Source organism: Ochotona curzoniae, unplaced genomic scaffold (genome assembly GCF_017591425.1).
Source record: "Ochotona curzoniae isolate NIBS_2020 unplaced genomic scaffold, NIBS_Ocur_1.0 contig_1, whole genome shotgun sequence".
NCBI lineage: Eukaryota > Metazoa > Chordata > Mammalia > Lagomorpha > Ochotonidae > Ochotona > Ochotona curzoniae.
In genome coordinates, this window is record NW_024464918.1 from 45,340,118 (window position 1) to 45,358,414 (window position 18,297).

The 18,297-nt window shown below is 48.0% G+C and overlaps 1 protein-coding gene across 2 annotated transcripts in view; it reads right to left on the minus strand.

Annotated features, from left to right (window-relative positions):
* Positions 1 to 18,297, minus strand: part of APC (APC regulator of WNT signaling pathway) — a 91,702-nt gene that overhangs the window by 10,966 nt on the left and 62,439 nt on the right. The window contains exons 8-14 of one of the 2 annotated variants that reach the window (XM_040973336.1): positions 13,865 to 13,963; positions 10,540 to 10,918; positions 8,631 to 8,726; positions 7,429 to 7,482; positions 2,575 to 2,714; positions 1,952 to 2,029; positions 1,599 to 1,715 (exon numbers count right to left, since the gene is read on the minus strand). In XM_040973336.1, coding sequence (XP_040829270.1) covers positions 1,599 to 1,715; positions 1,952 to 2,029; positions 2,575 to 2,714; positions 7,429 to 7,482; positions 8,631 to 8,726; positions 10,540 to 10,918; positions 13,865 to 13,963 — 963 coding nt within the window. The remainder of the gene's footprint in view (positions 1 to 1,598; positions 1,716 to 1,951; positions 2,030 to 2,574; positions 2,715 to 7,428; positions 7,483 to 8,630; positions 8,727 to 10,539; positions 10,919 to 13,864; positions 13,964 to 18,297) is intronic. The other variant, XM_040973346.1, reaches the window with a different exon arrangement.

Genomic DNA, 18,297 nt, shown 5'->3' on the forward strand with positions numbered 1-18,297 from the left:
AGTGGCTGCAACACTGTCCCGTGCACTCAGCGCTCTTAGACTCCAGCTGCTCTACTTCCTCCTCAGCTCTGACTTCACTCTCAGGACGTGTGCGGCTGCAGCTCATGAGACCTACAGCTTGCATTTCCCTTTCAGGGCTTCCTTGCCACTCAGGGCTTTGCTGAAGAATAACATATCTCACACCCGGCCAGCAGGTCTACACAGACTCTGAGTAGTATGCCCGTCACCACTGCAGCTGGCCATCTGACTAACATGGCCCGCACACCTTCCTGGGGCTTGGGGCACAGACAGATTGGCTCAGGCAATAGGTACCCGCATATGCCCAGCTTTCCCCATGCTGGGTTCTCCCAGTTCCTCTCTTCCACGTTTTCATGTAACAGTTACTGTGACCGTGGTCACCCTGCTGTGCTGTAGAAATTGAACATTTTTCTATCTAAGAAAGTCTCAACAGCATTTCAGGCACAAAATAATATGCTTTGGACCCAGCGCAGTAGCCTAGTGGTGAAAGTCTTAGCCTTGCACATGCCGGGATCCCATATGGGCGCTGGTTCTAAACCCAGCCTGGGAAAGCAGTTGAGGACGGCTTGAAGCCTTGGGATCCTGTACCCATGTGGGAGACCCAGAAGAGGCTCCAGGTTTCTGGCTTCAGATCTGCTCAGATCCGGCCATGGCAGCCACTTGGGGAGTGAATCAGTGGATGGAACACCTTCCTCTCTGTCTCTCCTCTCTATATATCCGACCTTCTAATAAAAACAAATAAATCTTAAAAAAAAAAAAAAAAGCTTTTGCAAAAACATGTGAACTAAAGAAAAAACAAAAAAACCTCCACAGCAGATGTGGCCGGGTGGGTTAAGGCCTGGCTGCTTCTGCCAGCCAGCTCCCGCGCCCCAACAGGGGCAGCTGAGCCCCTCTGCTGACGCACCCGGAGGCAGGAGCTGGCCACTCACATGCTTTGGCCTGCTGCCCACAGGGAGACCTGGCTCCCGGCTGTGCTCTGGAGGGATGGTGGGTGAAAGGAAGCCCAGATTACCTAAGGATGTTTACTTGGTCTCTCTCAGACCTCACATTCACTTCTCTCTCTTTCTTCCTTAAACTGAGCAGTTTTTGGAGCTCATCCTCCACCTGGAGATACTTCCTGTCACAGCAGATGACGACTGGGATTCCTCAAACTCGGGCAGACCACCTCTTGATAAGCTAGCAGGCAGTAACTTTTGAGGACTTCAGGAGACTCAGATGTGGAGCACCGAGGTGATCCATTAGTGACGCTCAGCTCAGGTGACTGCCCCTCCTGCTTTCTGTGGTTGTCTGGCAATGTCTGGAGATGTTCCGGATTGTCACAGAGGGAGGGATGGTGTCTTGGCAGCTGGTGGGCAAAGGCCAGCGATGCTACGGACACCCCACTGTGGGAAAACTGGCGACCCCGCCACCTCCACCTCAGCGCTGCGCCAAGGGAAACCTTGGATGGCACTAAGCTATCTCTAAAGCTACACAATGGTGACACAGCTTAGAAATCCAGAACTCTCCTGGGCAGGAACAGGCAACCAAAAACCAGCTGAGATGGAAAGTGCTGTTACAGAACTCAGTGACCTCCAAGGTACCTTCTTAACTTGCAGAGCGCATTCCATCAAGGCTTTCACACTTCCAACTTCGCGCAACGTCTTTTTACTGTTCACATCGGCTCTCCAAGATAAGTTCCTCAAAACACTTGCAATAACCTGCAAACAAATCCATTTTAGAATAGTCTATAAAGAAAGTTCATACTGATTGTTCTTTTTTCATGACAGATAAAAGCACAAATCTACTAATAAATTCTTCCTAAACGCCAGGAGAGACTCCTACAAGTTACTTACTTATTTCCAGCATTGGAACCCATTCTAAACACAAGATGCTGCATACTCAGCTAGAGTGCAATCTAAATCAGAACAGTGAACACCCGCGCACAACGGCATACCTGCTGCAGGTCTTCGCTCTCCGACTTGAGCTGGGCCACGAGCGCTCTCATGCAGCCCTTCATGGAGCAGAGTGTCGCCTGCAGTAACAGAGAACGGCTCAGCGACCAGAGCCCGCAGCTGTGCTCTCTCTGCTTCTCACCTTCACACTGTCATATTTTAACTGAAACTGCTATTTCACCCAGAAGAGATATAAGATTATCTAAGTAAAAGACAGATACCCTTCTAATAATGTGTTGCTTTTCCTTGCCACTCTAGATAAGTAAAGTGAATATAAAAGAAGTGACGTGCACAGGATTGTAAAGCAAGGTCTCTTGTTTGCAGGAGACTGGAGTGTTGGCGACATTGTTGCCAGCAGGATGCTCAGCCCTTTGCTGTTTACCAGGTGCTGACAGCGCTTACAGAAGTCCACGCCTACGTCAAGTCCTGTGTTCCACCTGTGGCTGTGCGCCTCCTTTCCCCACGAGACAACCAAATGGGGAAGAGTGTGTGCAGTGGGGTGAGGTCTAGGTTATTATCATGATTTAATGAGGAGTGGGACAAAAAGAAAGTCAGAAGTGGTTTGTATGCAAGTAAATTAATGTATATCTGAGCTATCTTAAGAAATGGATGTTATAAAGCATACCTTATTGGCTACATCTCCGAAGGTCAAGTTCGTCAGGGCCATCCCAGCATATCGCCTTAATGTAATACTGTAGTGGTCGTTGGTAAGCCCATACATTTCACAGTCCACCTGCAATAATTCTGCAATGGCCTGTAGTCCCCCTGATTTAAAAAGGGTAAGAGGAAAAAGATAATGCTCTAAGATTAAGCATGCTGGCACCAACTAGTAACTCTTACGTTAGAGAAAGACATTAAAGAATATTTTGTATTTGTGTTTAGAATTACAAGCCACAAAAACTGTTAGAAAGACTTCTGTGTCAGCGCTTCCATTTTCTGCCAGTTCCCCACCCACCAGTCCTTGCTTACTGAGTGAAAGCAACACTATTTTCTAATTACCACGTTTACCCCGAACCTTGCCAATAACGGAGGCGGCTATTTCTTAAAGCTAGGTCTCCCTGAACAGAAACAGAAGGTGTTAAGCCTGGGCCTTTAGAAATACTCTTCACTGTTACACACAGTGGGCTAATTAATATCTTTTATAGTTGGCTGAAAAATTACCTCAAGAATGCTGAAATTTGGACATGAAACTGCACATGAGACAAAACTTGTCTTTTGGGTGAAAAAAATTAGTGTTGAATATAACACTATGTTCTAAAAAATGACTCAATTGTGTTTTCTAAGAAGTGGCTTGCTGCTCTTTGGCAGCAGCAATGACTGGCTGCCCTAGGAACCTGGTGTATCCTTCCCCTGAGGTTAGGCTCCGGGCATGCTTGACAGTGCCCATGGGGCCCACCGCAGGAAGGCAAGAAAGAAAGCAAGGGGAAAGAGTTAAAAAAAAAAAGGTGAAGCAACATGGTGAGGGAGTGAACAAACGGAAGATAAAATGGATATGGAAGTTATTCTGAGCAGTATTCATCATCAAACATCAACTGTCATGGACTTGGAAGGTTATTTTGACACAGAGAAAAGCTGAGAAAATAATAACAAACAAGAAGGTGAATATAAGCAGGTGACCTCACACTCTGGTCTGGACAATCACCTGAAAGACACCAGGGCAGTCATGTTTTTATAGATGATCTCGAATGATCTGGACATAGAAGAATGGGTAAATCTGTAAAATAAAGTTGTATCTTGGGTCAAGAATTCCAGGCCCAAAAATTTATCTGTAGGAAGATTCATGAAAAATCTTAAACACAAGTAGAACTGAGTTTGAATGCAGTAAGTGAATACTGAGTAGATGATAGTTAAATCTATGTAGATTTCACTTAGTCTAAACATGATGGAACAAAAATAAACGACTAATGAAGAAAACAGTCTTTATCTTTACAGAACTTACAGATTAGAGACACACAGACATGGACCTGCCGGTTAAAGTGTGATGGGTTGTGCACTAGTCCAGGATAAGATACCAGGTGAACCTCGTGTCACCTGGGAGTGGGTGTCCTTAGGAAAGGGCTAAGGAAACAATACTTGGTAGCTAAGGGACAAACAAGCCTTTGCCAAGGGCAAGAACAAGAAAGCATTAAAGCACGCGAGATGTCCAGTGACGAAGGCTAGAACACCTGACTCCGTGTGTCATATTAAGACCTTCGGCAGAGGCAGCGATGATCATCTGCGCATTCTGAACTGGCGGCAGCTGGTGTGTGGAAAAGAAGGCACCATGACTCCGAGTGGGGAGACGAATAAGACAAAGCATTCCGGAAAGGAGAGAGGGGCTTGGACAAGGGCAGTCATTTGAGATTTATTATGGAATAGACCCCTCAGCCACACTGCAGGCAGAGCTGGGGACTGCATCACTGTTACTTCTAGGTTGCTGCCTGAGCAACAGGTGCATTAGCATACCGGTCTTTGAAAAAAGAAATTCTAGAAAGCAGAGACTGGGTGACAGAGGAGGTAGTGCATTCACTTTGTTGACAGAGTTGAAAGTTTCAGTTAAGTAAGGGGCAGATTCGAGAAAGCTGTTCAATAATGCACCTAAACTCGGCAGAGACAGACTGGATGAACACAAACTGCACAGTAACGTCAGTAACCGAACTGTGGGAGTGATGGATGACCTCACAGAGGAGACGGGAGCCCAGGACAGAGCTTCCACAAGTTCCACTGTTTTGGGCCTCGGTAAAGGGAAAGCAGTCAGCAGAGAGAGGATCAGGGCAGCCCTGAGGCTGCGGCCGAGAGACACGGGAAGACGCTCACCAGGCAGCCGTCAGAGTCAGGCCAACCACACCACACTTTTGTCTCCATAAAATGTTGCTGAACAACACTTGGGACACTATACACTTGGAATACTATCTTAAGAAAGATGCAATGTATCTAAAGGTCCCATAAAGCAGAAAATGATTCAACAACTGAGTATTCCTGCAAGAAAAAAAGTTGAGAACTTGATTTGGAAAAAAAAAATGATATGATGAGCATGGCTAATGAAGAAAGAACATGGAATAAAATTTGGAACATCACATAAAAGGAGAGAATGTCTTAGGATTTCAGAAAAAATTTACTGAATTCCATACAATTCAAAAATTCAAATGGTTTGACTGAAATATGATACAAACTCATGACTGACAGAATAAATCTTGGCTGCCCTAACAAGAACATTTCAAAGCTGTGAGATGACCAGCGCACCCCACTTCATGTTAAAGTGATCTCTGAAGGCAGGTGAGGCCAACACGCCTATCTTTGGCATCAGAGATACTTGGGAAGCAACTACCTGAGGCGATATTAAACAGAATCAATGACAGATGACATCTAACTGGTTTAGGAAGCCACTGTCAGCAAGGGAGGCCACCTAAAACCTGCTTTCCAAAGTCAAGTGTTTCCCAAGTTTCCTGATCATGACAGTCCCTTGGCCTCCACTTCTCTCCCAGGGAACCTGGGCTCTGCCTCCGACTGTGCCTAGCAGGTGCTGCAGCTATGTGTATGTCATGCAGCATAAGTACCACATGACAGCAAGCATTAACTTAGAGGCCAGGACCACGTGGTTATCATTTTAAGAAACCAGTGTAAACAGGCAAGGAGTCCGACCTAGGCATTAGTAAGAACACATCACTACTGCAACAATCCAGAATTAAAAGGACTCTGCGAATTCTAGACCTGTGTGCAGGCGGCACTGTGCTAGTTCTAGACCTGTGTGTGCACAAGCAGCACTGTGCTAGTTCTAGATCTGTGTGCAGGTGGCACTGTGCTAGTTCTAGACCTGTGTGTGCACAAGCAGCACTGTGCTAGTTCTAGATCTGTGTGCACAAGCAGCACTGTGCTAGTTCTAGATCTGTGTGCAGGTGGCACTGTGCTAGTTCTAGACCTGTGTGTGCACAAGCAGCACTGTGCTAGTTCTAGATCTGTGTGCACAAGCAGCACTGTGCTAGTTCTAGATCTGTGTGCAGGTGGCACTGTGCTAGTTCTAGACATGTGTGTGCAGGTGGCACTGTGCTAGTTCTAGACCTGTGTGTGCAGGCAGCACTGTGCTAGTTCTAGATCTGTGTGTGCAGGCAGCACTGTGCTAGTTCTAGATCTGTGTGTGCAGGCAGCACTGTGCTAGTTCTAGATCTGTGTGTGCAGGCAGCACTGTGCTAGTTCTAGACCTGTGTGTGCAGGTGGCACTGTGCTAGTTCTAGACCTGTGTGCACAAGCAGCACTGTGCTAGTTCTAGATCTGTGTGTGCAGGCAGCACTGTGCTAGTTCTAGATCTGTGTGTGCAGGCAGCACTGTGCTAGTTCTAGACCTGTGTGTGCAGGTGGCACTGTGCTAGTTCTAGACCTGTGTGCACAAGCAGCACTGTGCTAGTTCTAGATCTGTGTGTGCAGGCGGCACTGTGCTAGTTCTAGACCTGTGTGCACAAGCAGCACTGTGCTAGTTCTAGACCTGTGTGCAGGTGGCACTGTGCTAGTTCTAGATCTGTGTGTGCAGGCAGCACTGCGCTAGTTCTAGACCTGTGCGTGCAGGCGGCACTGTGCTAGTTCTAGACCTGTGTGCAGGCGGCACTGCGCTAGTTCTAGACCTGTGTGCAGGCAGCACTGCGCTAGTTCTAGACCTGTGTGCACAAGCAGCACTGTGCTAGTTCTAGATCTGTGTGCACAAGCAGCACTGTGCTAGTTCTAGACCTGTGTGCAGGCGGCACTGTGCTAGTTCTAGACCTGTGCGTGCAGGCGGCACTGTGCTAGTTCTAGACCTGTGTGTGCACAAGCAGCACTGTGCTAGTTCTAGATCTGTGTGTGCAGGCGGCACTGTGCTAGTTCTAGACCTGTGTGTGCAGGCGGCACTGTGCTAGTTCTAGATCTGTGTGTGCAGGCAGCACTGTGCTAGTTCTAGACCTGTGCGTGCAGGCGGCACTGTGCTAGTTCTAGACCTGTGTGTGCACAAGCAGCACTGTGCTAGTTCTAGACCTGTGTGTGCAGGCGGCACTGTGCTAGTTCTAGACCTGTGTGCACAAGCAGCACTGTGCTAGTTCTAGACCTGTGTGCAGGTGGCACTGTGCTAGTTCTAGATCTGTGTGTGCAGGCGGCACTGTGCTAGTTCTAGACCTGTGTGCAGGTGGCACTGTGCTAGTTCTAGACCTGTGTGCACAAGCAGCACTGTGCTAGTTCTAGACCTGTGTGTGCAGGCGGCACTGTGCTAGTTCTAGACCTGTGTGTGCAGGCAGCACTGCGCTAGTTCTAGATCTGTGTGTGCACAAGCAGCACTCTGGGCTGAAGGATTTATCTCTGCCTACCTGTGTGGCCTTTCTCTCACTGCTGGTCCCTGTCCTCCTCACACTATCTCCACCGCCCCAACCCACACAATTAATCCTCCTTTTTTCCCAGCACTGAGGCTGGGAGTGCGAAGGAAGTCCCCTGTGACTACACCCCCAGCAGCCACACCCCCGAGGCCCGGTCCTGCTCCTCACCTGAAAGCCCCTGCCCTAGCTGCTGTGATGAAATGCCCCGGGGAGCCTTCCTACCTGAAGAAGGAAGAGGAACAAATACTGAGTCTAGGTTTAATATTGAAAATCAGATGATCAATGTGTCACTCCTAGTCTACAGTCCATGGAAACACAGGAACTTATTTTTAAAAAATACTCTGCAATTACTCAAAATTGTATTTATTTTCCTGTGTACATTTTTTAACCTCCTCCCAATATTATTAGCAGAACAACATTAATCTTAAACTTTTCAAAGCTGCTGAGCTTTCACTGGGAAAGGGAGACGGCCTCAGGCTGACCAGTGGGAGGAAAGATGGGGTGACACTGGGACCCCAGGCAGCCAGGTGCGGCTGGAAGGCAGACCGGAAGCCTGTGGTGCATGTCTCCCCAGGGGAGAACTCGGAGAACACACTCTGGCTGTTCAGTTTCTCTGTGTTCAAGTCTCATGACTTCAATGCTTTTAAAATTAATGAGTAGCGACAATGGTGAGGGTGGAGGGAGAAGAGGTGGGAGCTGAAATGGAGTGTAACAACAGAGAGAAGCAAGGGCGCAGACACTGAGACGGGCACTCAGTGCACGTTCTCGCTTGTGGCACGACTGGGAGAAGGCTCAGCACGATGCAAGTTACAAATACCACACGTGCACAAATGAACCTAGAAATCAAAGAAAACCATTACATGAAGATGGGGTGCACAAACGCAGGGTGAATAAGGGTTCTGTTGTGTGATAGCACATAACTAAAGGAGGAACTGCCAAAATTAATGTTCCTAGTTTCAATTGCACCATGACGTTTTTCCATATTAATCAGTTTCAAAGATAGCATGCAGCTTATGCTGAAGCCACGAAGATGCTGGTAACCATGAGGGCAGGGGAGAGTTAACACTATTTCTTCCAGGTGCTTTCAAAACTCAGAGGACAATGCTACATCCTTCCCAACAACTCCCCCTGCAGCAGGCGGCTGAGTGGGAAGAGCCCCGTCAGTTTCTGAGTGGGCAGCAGCAGCTGTTGTGCAAATTCTTTTGAAGCAGACTACGGTACAGATTTTTGTTGTAAGATGGACAAGGTAGTAACACACATCAGAAGCCTGATCTCTCTGTTCACCAACAGGAAACCTTCATTTCCTACACTTTCTACCAGGACGTAAAATCCACTGGTGCATGTGGCACCGAGACACGCTTCTGTCTTACCAAGTTCATTCATTGCATGTCTATGCTCTTCATCAAAGGAAAGTTTCATCAGAACACACACAGCAGGACAGATCTGATGCTCAACAGGAGCTGGCACTGAAAAACAAAATTGACAGAAACAGTGACCTTTTGTTTCTTCCAAAAACTTCAGAAGTAGCCAGGGCCCACAGTACATCCGTAATGCACACGCCCATCGCCACAAGGCAGGAGGGAAGGGTTCTCCTGAGCTTCACCGAAATGCGTACTGCGCGTCTGCCTTCAACCACATCCAGCAGCCAGCGCCTTGTTGGTGGATGCTGTACATCAAATAACTAAGAGTTTAAATTTCATGATGCTGCCAATAGGAAAGAATGAAACTCCTGGTCCATAATTACTTCTAATTTCTGTGTAAACTACTGTCGTAGCATAGGTTACAAGGCTGGGTACTGCTATACAGTCTGCCATAGATGCCTTAGGAAATTAACAGAAGCTTAGAGGAAAAGGAGTCCAAGAAATGTACCTCTACATACAACAAGATGTACAAAGATGAAAAACTCATTATCTGACAAAAACAAACTTTAACAGCAACCTCCATCCAGAGTACAAACTGTGGGGAAATTTCACACTGCAAGGGCCAAGGCAGGCAGCCCCCACAGGAAATGCTCTCCCAAACCAGCACCTGGATAGGAAAGGAGTATCAGGGATCCTTTGCTGTAGGTACCTTTTACCCTTATCCTTAACACTTTTTAAATAAATAAATAAACAACTTAATTTTATTTGAATGAGTGAAAATGGGAGAGAGAAAGCTCTTCTTTCTATGCTGGCTCACTTCCCAAATTGCTGCAACAGCCAGCACTGGGCTAGTCCAAAGTCAGGCACCACTGCAAAGGTCCTGGAACTCTCTAGGTTTTAAAGAATCTATGCTCACGCTTAGAGAATATCTGCTAGTCTTGTTCTCATTATCATTTCTCTTGCTTTGCAAATGTGTGTGAGAAAGAGGGAGAGGGAGCCAACTCTTCGCAGTCAGGAAGGTCTCACCTAACACACGTGCTGCTTCTGGTGCTCGGCTGCACGAACTGCTGAATTAATCTCCAAGGGTCACAGTGTCCATGTCCCCTGTCCCTCAGCAGAGGGACTGCAGAGATGGGTGTGTTGTCACCACCCATGCAGGCTGGGGCTGCAGCTCAGAGCGAGCAGCCCGTGGTGAGGCCACCGAGCACTGCTCGGCCTCTGAGCTTCTGTTTCCCATCGGGCGGTTCTGAGAATCACACAGCACCGCAGACACAACACAGCTCTGTGCCCACTGAACAAGTAGATATGCAAACACAGAGGATTCTGGAAGAGGCCACCTTGAGCTTCTTCCTCAGAAAAGCAGATGGGCAGCGGCCACTCTTCACAGCCCCTCCCAGCTATGCACGCAATAAACGGTCCCTTTTTGGTTTCACATGACATTGTCCTTTGTTAAACATTTCTAGGTAGGGGCTGGCATGTGGCATATTGGCTAAAACTGTTGCCTGTGATGCCAGCACCCTCATGTGGGCACTGCTTAGAATCTTGGTCACTCTATCTCTGACCCTGCTCCCTGCTCACAGCCTTACCTAGTCTCAATTTTTTTCCCCCTAGAGAAATACAGAATTAAAATGTACTTTTAAAAACACGTTAGCAGCATAGATGGCTTATATAAATTTCCCTTTCCTAGTGATAAAGATTATACATTAATTATAGGTTTCTTTCCTTCAACTTTTAAAAAAAATTTATTTTTGAAATTTATCATACAGTTCTGTATAGTCTGGGTTCTCTTCCCCCTAATTTCCACTCCTGACCGATTTTCCCCATAATGTCAAAACTCTTCATAAGGAGTTACAATTTCTTCAACTTTTATACTTGCTTTGAAACATGCATACTGATGCACACCACACAGAGCACCTACTTGGATTTTTGTCCTGGTCCATGCCTTGTTCGTGGGCTTCCTGCCACTCCCAACAGGTTTCACAGTAGGCTCGTATCTGTTCCAAAAGATGAAGGACTCGGATTTCACGCCTGCCTCGCTTGTCGTCAGGCTGTGAGTGAATGATGTTGTGGAGGGCTGCGCTGGCCCTGGCCCGAGCCTCCTTACTGCCCCGGGAATTGCCCAACAACACAGAGTCTTTGTCATTGCCATGTAAGAGCTGGATGAGAAGAGGGAGACATCCAGACTGTCGCATGGATATGCAGCTGTCTTGGGAGCTGGACATAGCCAGCAAAGTTCGTGACATGTCATCCTTATCATGGGTACCGAGCATTGACAACAATGAATACACCATTTCCACCTGTGGGCCAAACGAGTGTAGAAACAAAATTATGACCTCAGTATCTAACAGTCAACGCCACTGACGTGATGAATGGAACATCTACAGCAACTCATGAAAATCACAAGCAAAAGCAAAACCTTTCAGGATGAAGTCATGTGAGGCAGGGGTTACTGAAGCAATGCACCCGCCAGCCCTGCTGTGTTGGCAGGCGCGGCACTGGGACGAGACACAGCAGGAGGCTGTCTGCACAGACGGTGGTAACTACGAATGGGAATCAGCCTTCAATATGCATGAGGAATGAGGCTTATCAAAATTCTTGGTACAATTTAAAACTTTATAGTTTATTGCTAAAATCAATAGAAAACTTTTTCTCTAACATTTAACCTTTACTAAATATTAACTCTTATCGAATTATGTTAAAATGCACATTAACAATTTTCTCATAAAAAAAGTCACAATCACAGAGAGAGCGACACAGCTAAGATTCATAATTCCTTGCTTGTTTTTTATAAGCAACTGGTAAGCATCAAATTATTCTCTGACAGTGAGCGCCAGGATCCACTTAGAAACACAGGGATCTTGGAGGCTCAAGCTCAGTGCAGAGCCAGAGCTGTTAGATAAAGAACTGTCATCCCTGTAAACCAGTGCGTCTCAGGCGCACTCCTGTCCCCCTCGATGACCAGGAGGTGTTTATTCTTGTCACAGTTGCAGCTGCAAAGCGTTGGGTTGTCTGGGTGCTGCAGAACATCACAGGACGGCATGGCAAGGAATCCCAGCCCCTATGCTGACCAGGAGAGCTGCTCTCGGCATGAGCTGCAGGGAGCCGCATGGGGCTGTCCACCAACACACGGCAGACTGTGTGATGCTAGCCAAACCACTTCATTACTCGGAGCTGAAAACGGAAGAGTTTACCTAACAGGCTTTTCTCTATGAAGACTAGCTACATAATACCCACACAGGACAGTAGCTGCCATTCAAAATAATTTGCAAAGTTTTAATATCGTGCACAAATTACTTCAAAAAGGAAAGGTATTGTCAGTTTTTATACAACAGTCGGTTGAAAATAGGTGATTTTCTTTTTTTTGTTGACACGCTAAAAATATTAATTTGTAAAGTAGATAAGCAGACAAAATGATAGCTCCTATCTATGCCTGTTGATTCACTCCCCAGGTGTCTGCAGCAGCTGCGAGCAGAACGGGCAAGCTTCAAGGTGGGTGGCAGACTCCTGTGTGGGTGGCAGGCTCCTGTGTGGGTGGCAGGGCTCCTGTGTGGATGGCAGGGCTCCTGTGTGGGTGGCAGACTCCTGTGTGGGTGGCAGGGCTCCTGTGTGGGTGGCAGGCTCCTGTGTGGGTGGCAGGGCTTCAGTGACTGGAGCCACTACCACCTGCCTCCCAGGACTACCTGCACAGGAAGTGGAGTTAGGAACTGAGGCAGGATCTGGGCTGCACATGTACCAAGGGAGTTGCCTGCTGCAAGAATTTTTTTGTTTCGTTTTTTTTTACTTGCATTTTATTTGAAAGGTAAAGTAACAGATGAGAAAATGAGACTGATTGCATTCACTGGTTCATTCCTCAGATGTGTCCACAGCAGCCAGGGCTGGCCAGGCCCACAACTCCACTCTCGGTCTCCTACTGGGTGGCAGGGACTCCTGTATCCGAGTCGTCAACAACTGCCTCCCAGGGAGCACATTAGCAGCAGCTGGAACCGGAACCAGGCCCTCTGACGTGGGGTGAGGGCACCCCAAGTCTTGCCCTAACCCTGAACCCAATGCCTGCCTGAAGTCTGCTTTCACAGTACAGCCGGGTGTTAGAGCTGACTGTTCTGGAGATGAATTTCAATGTGATCTAAGAGGGACCTGAACCTTTTACCTTTGGCTTAGTTTTTCTTGAAAGCAACAGGCATGCCTCATAGTTTTGACATGATCAGAGATAACGTAACAAAAGTCCAACCACAGCCCCTGGCACAGGCACCAACAAGTGAATTCTGTGATTATAAAGAGATTACATGTCATTCTGACAATACCATGGATCACACTAAAATCTATTTCTGAAACTAACAGGAACTATCTCACTAATATATTTCCCAGGAGCCATTGTTTAGCGTGAAAATTTAGTATATGCAGTCTGCTGTAAAAATATTTAATGGGGGCCCGGCGCGATGGCGCAGTGGTTAAGGTCCTCGCCTTGCACACCCGGGATCCCATACGGGCGCCGGTTCTAATCCCGGCAGCTCCGCTTCCCTTCCAGCTCCCTGCCTGTGGCCTGGGAAAGCAGTCGAGGACAACCCAAAGCCTTGGGACCCTGCACCACATGGGGGACCCAGAAGTCTCCTGGCTCCTGGCTTTGGATTGGCTCAACTCTGGCCATTGCAGCCATTTGGGTAGTGAATAAATCAGCAGCTAGAAGATCTTCCTCTCTGTATATCTGATTTTCTAAAAACAAAAAACAAAACAAACAAAAAAGCCCCCAAACAAACAAACAAACAAAAAAACCCCAAAACTTCCCCCCATGACTTCATTGTGGGGAGAAAAAACAAAACAAAACAAAAAAACGATTTGCAGCAGTTTATAACCCTGTTTCCCCGATTGTGCTTCCTGGTATTAGGCGCGATTTCTTCAAGAGTTCTGATGGTCAGAACAGGACCGGAGACAACAGCATTCCGTACGATGCTGGCTCATCCCGACCCAGCTCTCTGCCGATGGCCTGGGAGGACAGTGGGAGATGCCAGGTGTATAGGCCCCTGCCACCCACATGGGAGACCCAGATGACGCTCCTGGTGCTGGCCTGGCCACTTGGGGAATAATCAGCAGGTGACTTCTTGATCTGGAAGACCTCTCTGTAACTTTGACATTCTAACGCATCTTTTTAATTTTATCTTTAAAGAGAGATTTTGCATTAAAGAACGTCCAGGATGTCTTAGCATTGTCTGGAGCCCGAGTGGCTAGGGCTGGCCGTCTTCTGTTACCTTGGTGCCCAGGTGGCTTGTCAGCCTTCGAGGAGCGGAGTGTGTGCTGCTTGAACTCAGAACACTGGCTGTTTCGTGGTCTATCCGTGCAGTTGAACCCTAGAAATTGAGCAAATGATAGCTGGTATAACTTAAAGAGGAACACAGAAACTGCATATGAAGGTATTCCAGATGAACCTCTTCTATAGCAAACAATTAGGTATATTAGTCAGTGTTCCAACTAGTCACAACAAACACCTCCACCTATAAATACATAAGAGATTTAAACACATCACCAAACATGCAAGATATTTTACAGTCATATTTTTTCACAGATTAAAAGAAATGAATCCATAAGTTCACTGACGGAATGCAATGAAAGAATGTTCAAATTCCAAAATGTGCCAGAACTCTCTGATGGCCACGAGAATCTAACAACAGTTCAAGTTCTCAAAGATCTTCCTTGGAGATGTCACTGAGAGAGGACTGCTTGAAACATCCACTGGAGAAACACACAAGTGTAGTGCAATTCATGCACTGCAGTGGAAGCACATGTTGAACACGTCAGCTGCTTGCAATGCCTAAACATGTACAAGAGTGCAAGTCCTGCAGGCAGAGGACCAGCCAACCGAGCTATCTGCCGGCACCTGGATCCAGCTTTCTGCTAGCGCAGGGCCGGGGACACAGCAGGGGAGGGGCAAGTCCGTGGGTCCCTGCCAGCCGGGGAGACCAGACAGGGCTCCTGAAGCTTTGGTCTGGCCTAGCCCCACCTGCTGGCAGCATGTGGGTACAAAGCCTTTCAGACGAGTCAAACAGAGTAAGCAGCAACTGCTTGTTTGGGGTCGATGAGGGGCCGTGTGCAGCACACTTAAGGAATACTGCACTGTGGGGCAGGACCTTGAGAACAGCACAACCGAAGAGAGGCAGGTTCACGTGGATGGAGAGCAAAGGCTGTGCTGGCCAGTAAAGACTAGTGAGTCATTAAGCAACTTGTGTCAATTTGTATACATGTATTATTTATTCACCTGAGAGCAGAGGAGGTGCAGGTATCCTTTTTCTCCTTCACACGCTTTTCTAAATTTCATTTTTTATGATGTTTACATAGTTGGGAAGGATACGTGCCCATGTGTACCACTGACTAGGGTGGGAAGGGCCAAGGAATAGGGGAAAGTAGATGAGACCATTGTTTCCTATTTCTTTTGTCTTTTTCCTGTATCTGGGGGAAGAGGGGAAAAAAGGGGAGAAGCTGCCAGCAACCTAACCACATCAGTACCTGGGGATGGGGACCAGCCACCTGATGTCTTCCCAGGGTCTCCAATGTGGAGCATGTGCTGAAGGTTCTACTCAGATGGTTTCGATACTTCTGAAATACTGCTGATGTTGTTGCTCCAAGGAGAGACACTCCTTCCAAGGTGCACTGGCTGACATAGTCCACTTTAGAGCCTCCATTCGCCCAGATACTTGCTGTCAACACTTGTCTGGGAGAGTGGTCCAATTTCTTCTGTTGGGTAGGATGGGGTGTAGACCATGCCAGGATGCAGCACCCAATGCTAGGACTGCAGGTGGGCCATGCTAGGTTGGGTCAGAGAACCACCAGCAGCTACGAGATCCAGAGCTCGAAGCAGGCTTTGTAGGGGAACTAAAGGAACTCTCTTGCGAGGTTAGCACGAGAGCAGGAACTGGGATGGACAGGGCTGAACATGGCTGCAGCACCCCTCGGTATGCGCATGAGCTGGGTCTGGTTTGGACTGGGCCAGTCCAGGCTGGGTTAAGCTAAAGCACCCACCAGCATGAGCTGGGACTGTGGGCAGGCTGAGCAGAGTCAAACTAGACTACAGGATCCACAGCATGCACAAGACCTCAGGGAGAGTGAGTTTGGTAAGGGAACTTCAGGAACTTCCCTGCTGGGCCACTGTTCCCACTGAGCGTGAAAGCCAAGACTGGGGTGGAATAGTCAGGGCAGGGTTGCAATACCTGTTGGCTTGCATGTGGCTGGACTTGGGAGAAGGCTGGGCTAGGCTAGGCAACTGGATGCACTGATACGTGCAAGAGCCAGAAGTGGGCCTGCTGGATTTTGTGGCAGCATCTGCTGGCATGTGCTGGGACTGGGTGTAAGTCATGTCAGGCTGATGACAATACCCCCTGGTAAGCACAAGATGTGGGAATGAGATTGGGTCTAGCAGGGAAAGTGTGGTCACTCTTTGGCTAGAATGCAGTTCCCATCGTTGAGTACGAGAGGCTGGGGGCAGGTCAGGCTGGATAAGGCAGCAGCACCTGTTAGCGTATGGGCTGGGCATGGGGGTGGGTTGGGCTGAGCTAAGCCGCACCACCCATGGTTCTGAATGATATGGGACAAACTGGACTGGACTCATGTGCATTTACTAGCATGTGCAGGAATCAGGGCTGGGGGAGGTGGAGGGGGTTACTGCAGCATACCCTACCTAGGCTGCAGTTTCTGCTGGTGTGTGTAGGGCCAAGTTTGTGGCAGGCTGGGTTGGGCTAGGCCACAGTACCTGGTGGTACTATGCTGGTTTGCATAGGAGATGGGATTTGGGACCGTACTGAACAGGCACCAGCATTCACTAACGTGTGTAGGCTGACATAGTGACAGACTGAATTGGCTTCCGCACTAGCTGGCACATGAGCTAGGTCTGCAGTAACCTCAGGCAAGGTTTCTTGGGGGATCCTCTAACTAGACTGTTAGACTCAAACTCCACCCACAGGGAAAATCATAAGATATATAGTCTGACTTTGGAATGCATGTATAGGGGCTGGGTCTCCTCAGTTGCTGGCGCCTATGCAGTGGTCAGCATGCCCAAATGCACACAGGGGACATGACAGCCAGCTCATTTACATTAACAGAGGAAGTCGAGTGCCAGGTCAGAGGATGGCATGCAGAACAGGATGGACAACTCTCCTGGCCAAGGTTTGGCACCAAGTGCCTGGATGTGTAGATGCATGAAGCTGGACTTGTCAACCAACAGACCTTGGAAAGATTTTTCTCAATCTGGATCAACAAAACCAACAATGGCTTGGAAGTATCAAAATCACTCAAGTAACATGACTCTAAGATGATATCAAGTGGCCATTCCCAATCCCCAGGTGCTGACTTAGTCTGGCAGCACGGAGTGGTCCTACCTGCCCTCCCCTCCATACAGGAGAAAAAAAATGGCAAACATTTCTCCCACCCCATCTTCCTTCATGCCTTAGCCTAACCAGTGGCCTACATGAGCATACATCCTTCTCAATTATGTAAATATCAAAACTAAGAAGGAATTTCCATAGAAGCAATGTTATAGACCAAGGTTAGGTTTTCTTAATTGGTCTGCAAAAGCTTACTTTAGATCATCATCTGTAATAACACTTTTAAGAGAAAACTCTATCAAACCACGTTCAGCTATATACATACAAATAGGTGTGTTTTATTACGTTAACCATTCCTCAAATTTGTAACTGGAGAGCTATGTTGTCATGGTTTCCTAGAGAACAGCAAGCGATGCATCTGTTCACACCACACAGTGGACACAGGTTGGATGGACACCGCTCTGCACTCCCTGTGAGGGGAAGCTTCTTCAGTCCCCTCCGACCCTCAGGAATACATCTCAACAGGGAGCAGGCAGGGAGGGCGGGAGCAGGCAGGGAGGGCTGGGAGCAGGCAGGGAGGGCTGGGAGCAGGCAGGGAGGGGGGGAGCAGGAAGGGAGGGCTGGGAGCAGGCAGGGAGGGCTGGGAGAAGTGAGTGAAGGGAGTGAGCAGAAACTCACCTAGCTCTTTGCACTGCTACCAGCTACTGAGTGCTTCTGCAACGGTCCTTCAACCCACGTGCAACTAAGCAGCACACTGAGCTCACATCATGTCCTACCGGCACACTAGTTATCCGGGATCATGCAACACGATGTTGCCACCTTTACCACCGTTGCCCTGAAGCTCAACACATTCATACAGTGGCTGTTTGGGAGTACGGGAAGGCTTTCTGGAAACACTGGCTCTGACTTCGAAATTGACCTTGGGCCCTGCACCCTCATGGGAGAACTGGATGAAACTCCCGGCTTCAGTGTATCCAGCCTAGGCTTTTATTGCCATTTAGGGAGTGAGCCAGCAGACAGAAGATCTCTTTCCTTCTCTGTCTCTCCCTCTCTATGACTTTAAACAAACAAATTAAAAAAAAAAACAAACAAAAAGCAAGCACATGCTACGTGTGTGAGTAAGCACAAATAGATGCAGAGACAAAGATCTCACGCTGGGTGTCTAACACGTTCGGGGTACAACTCAGATGTGGGTGCTTTTTGGTATATCCAGGCAAGAGGTTACATCATCTCCAGCTCTCAGCAGTCCTGCTGCACCTGTCTGCTTCCTCCCCCACCACGTGACCAAAGCTGGGCTGGACGTGTGAGATAACCACAGTCTTGAGGATGTTGCACAGGCATGGCCTTGGGTGCTGCACCTGTGATACCAG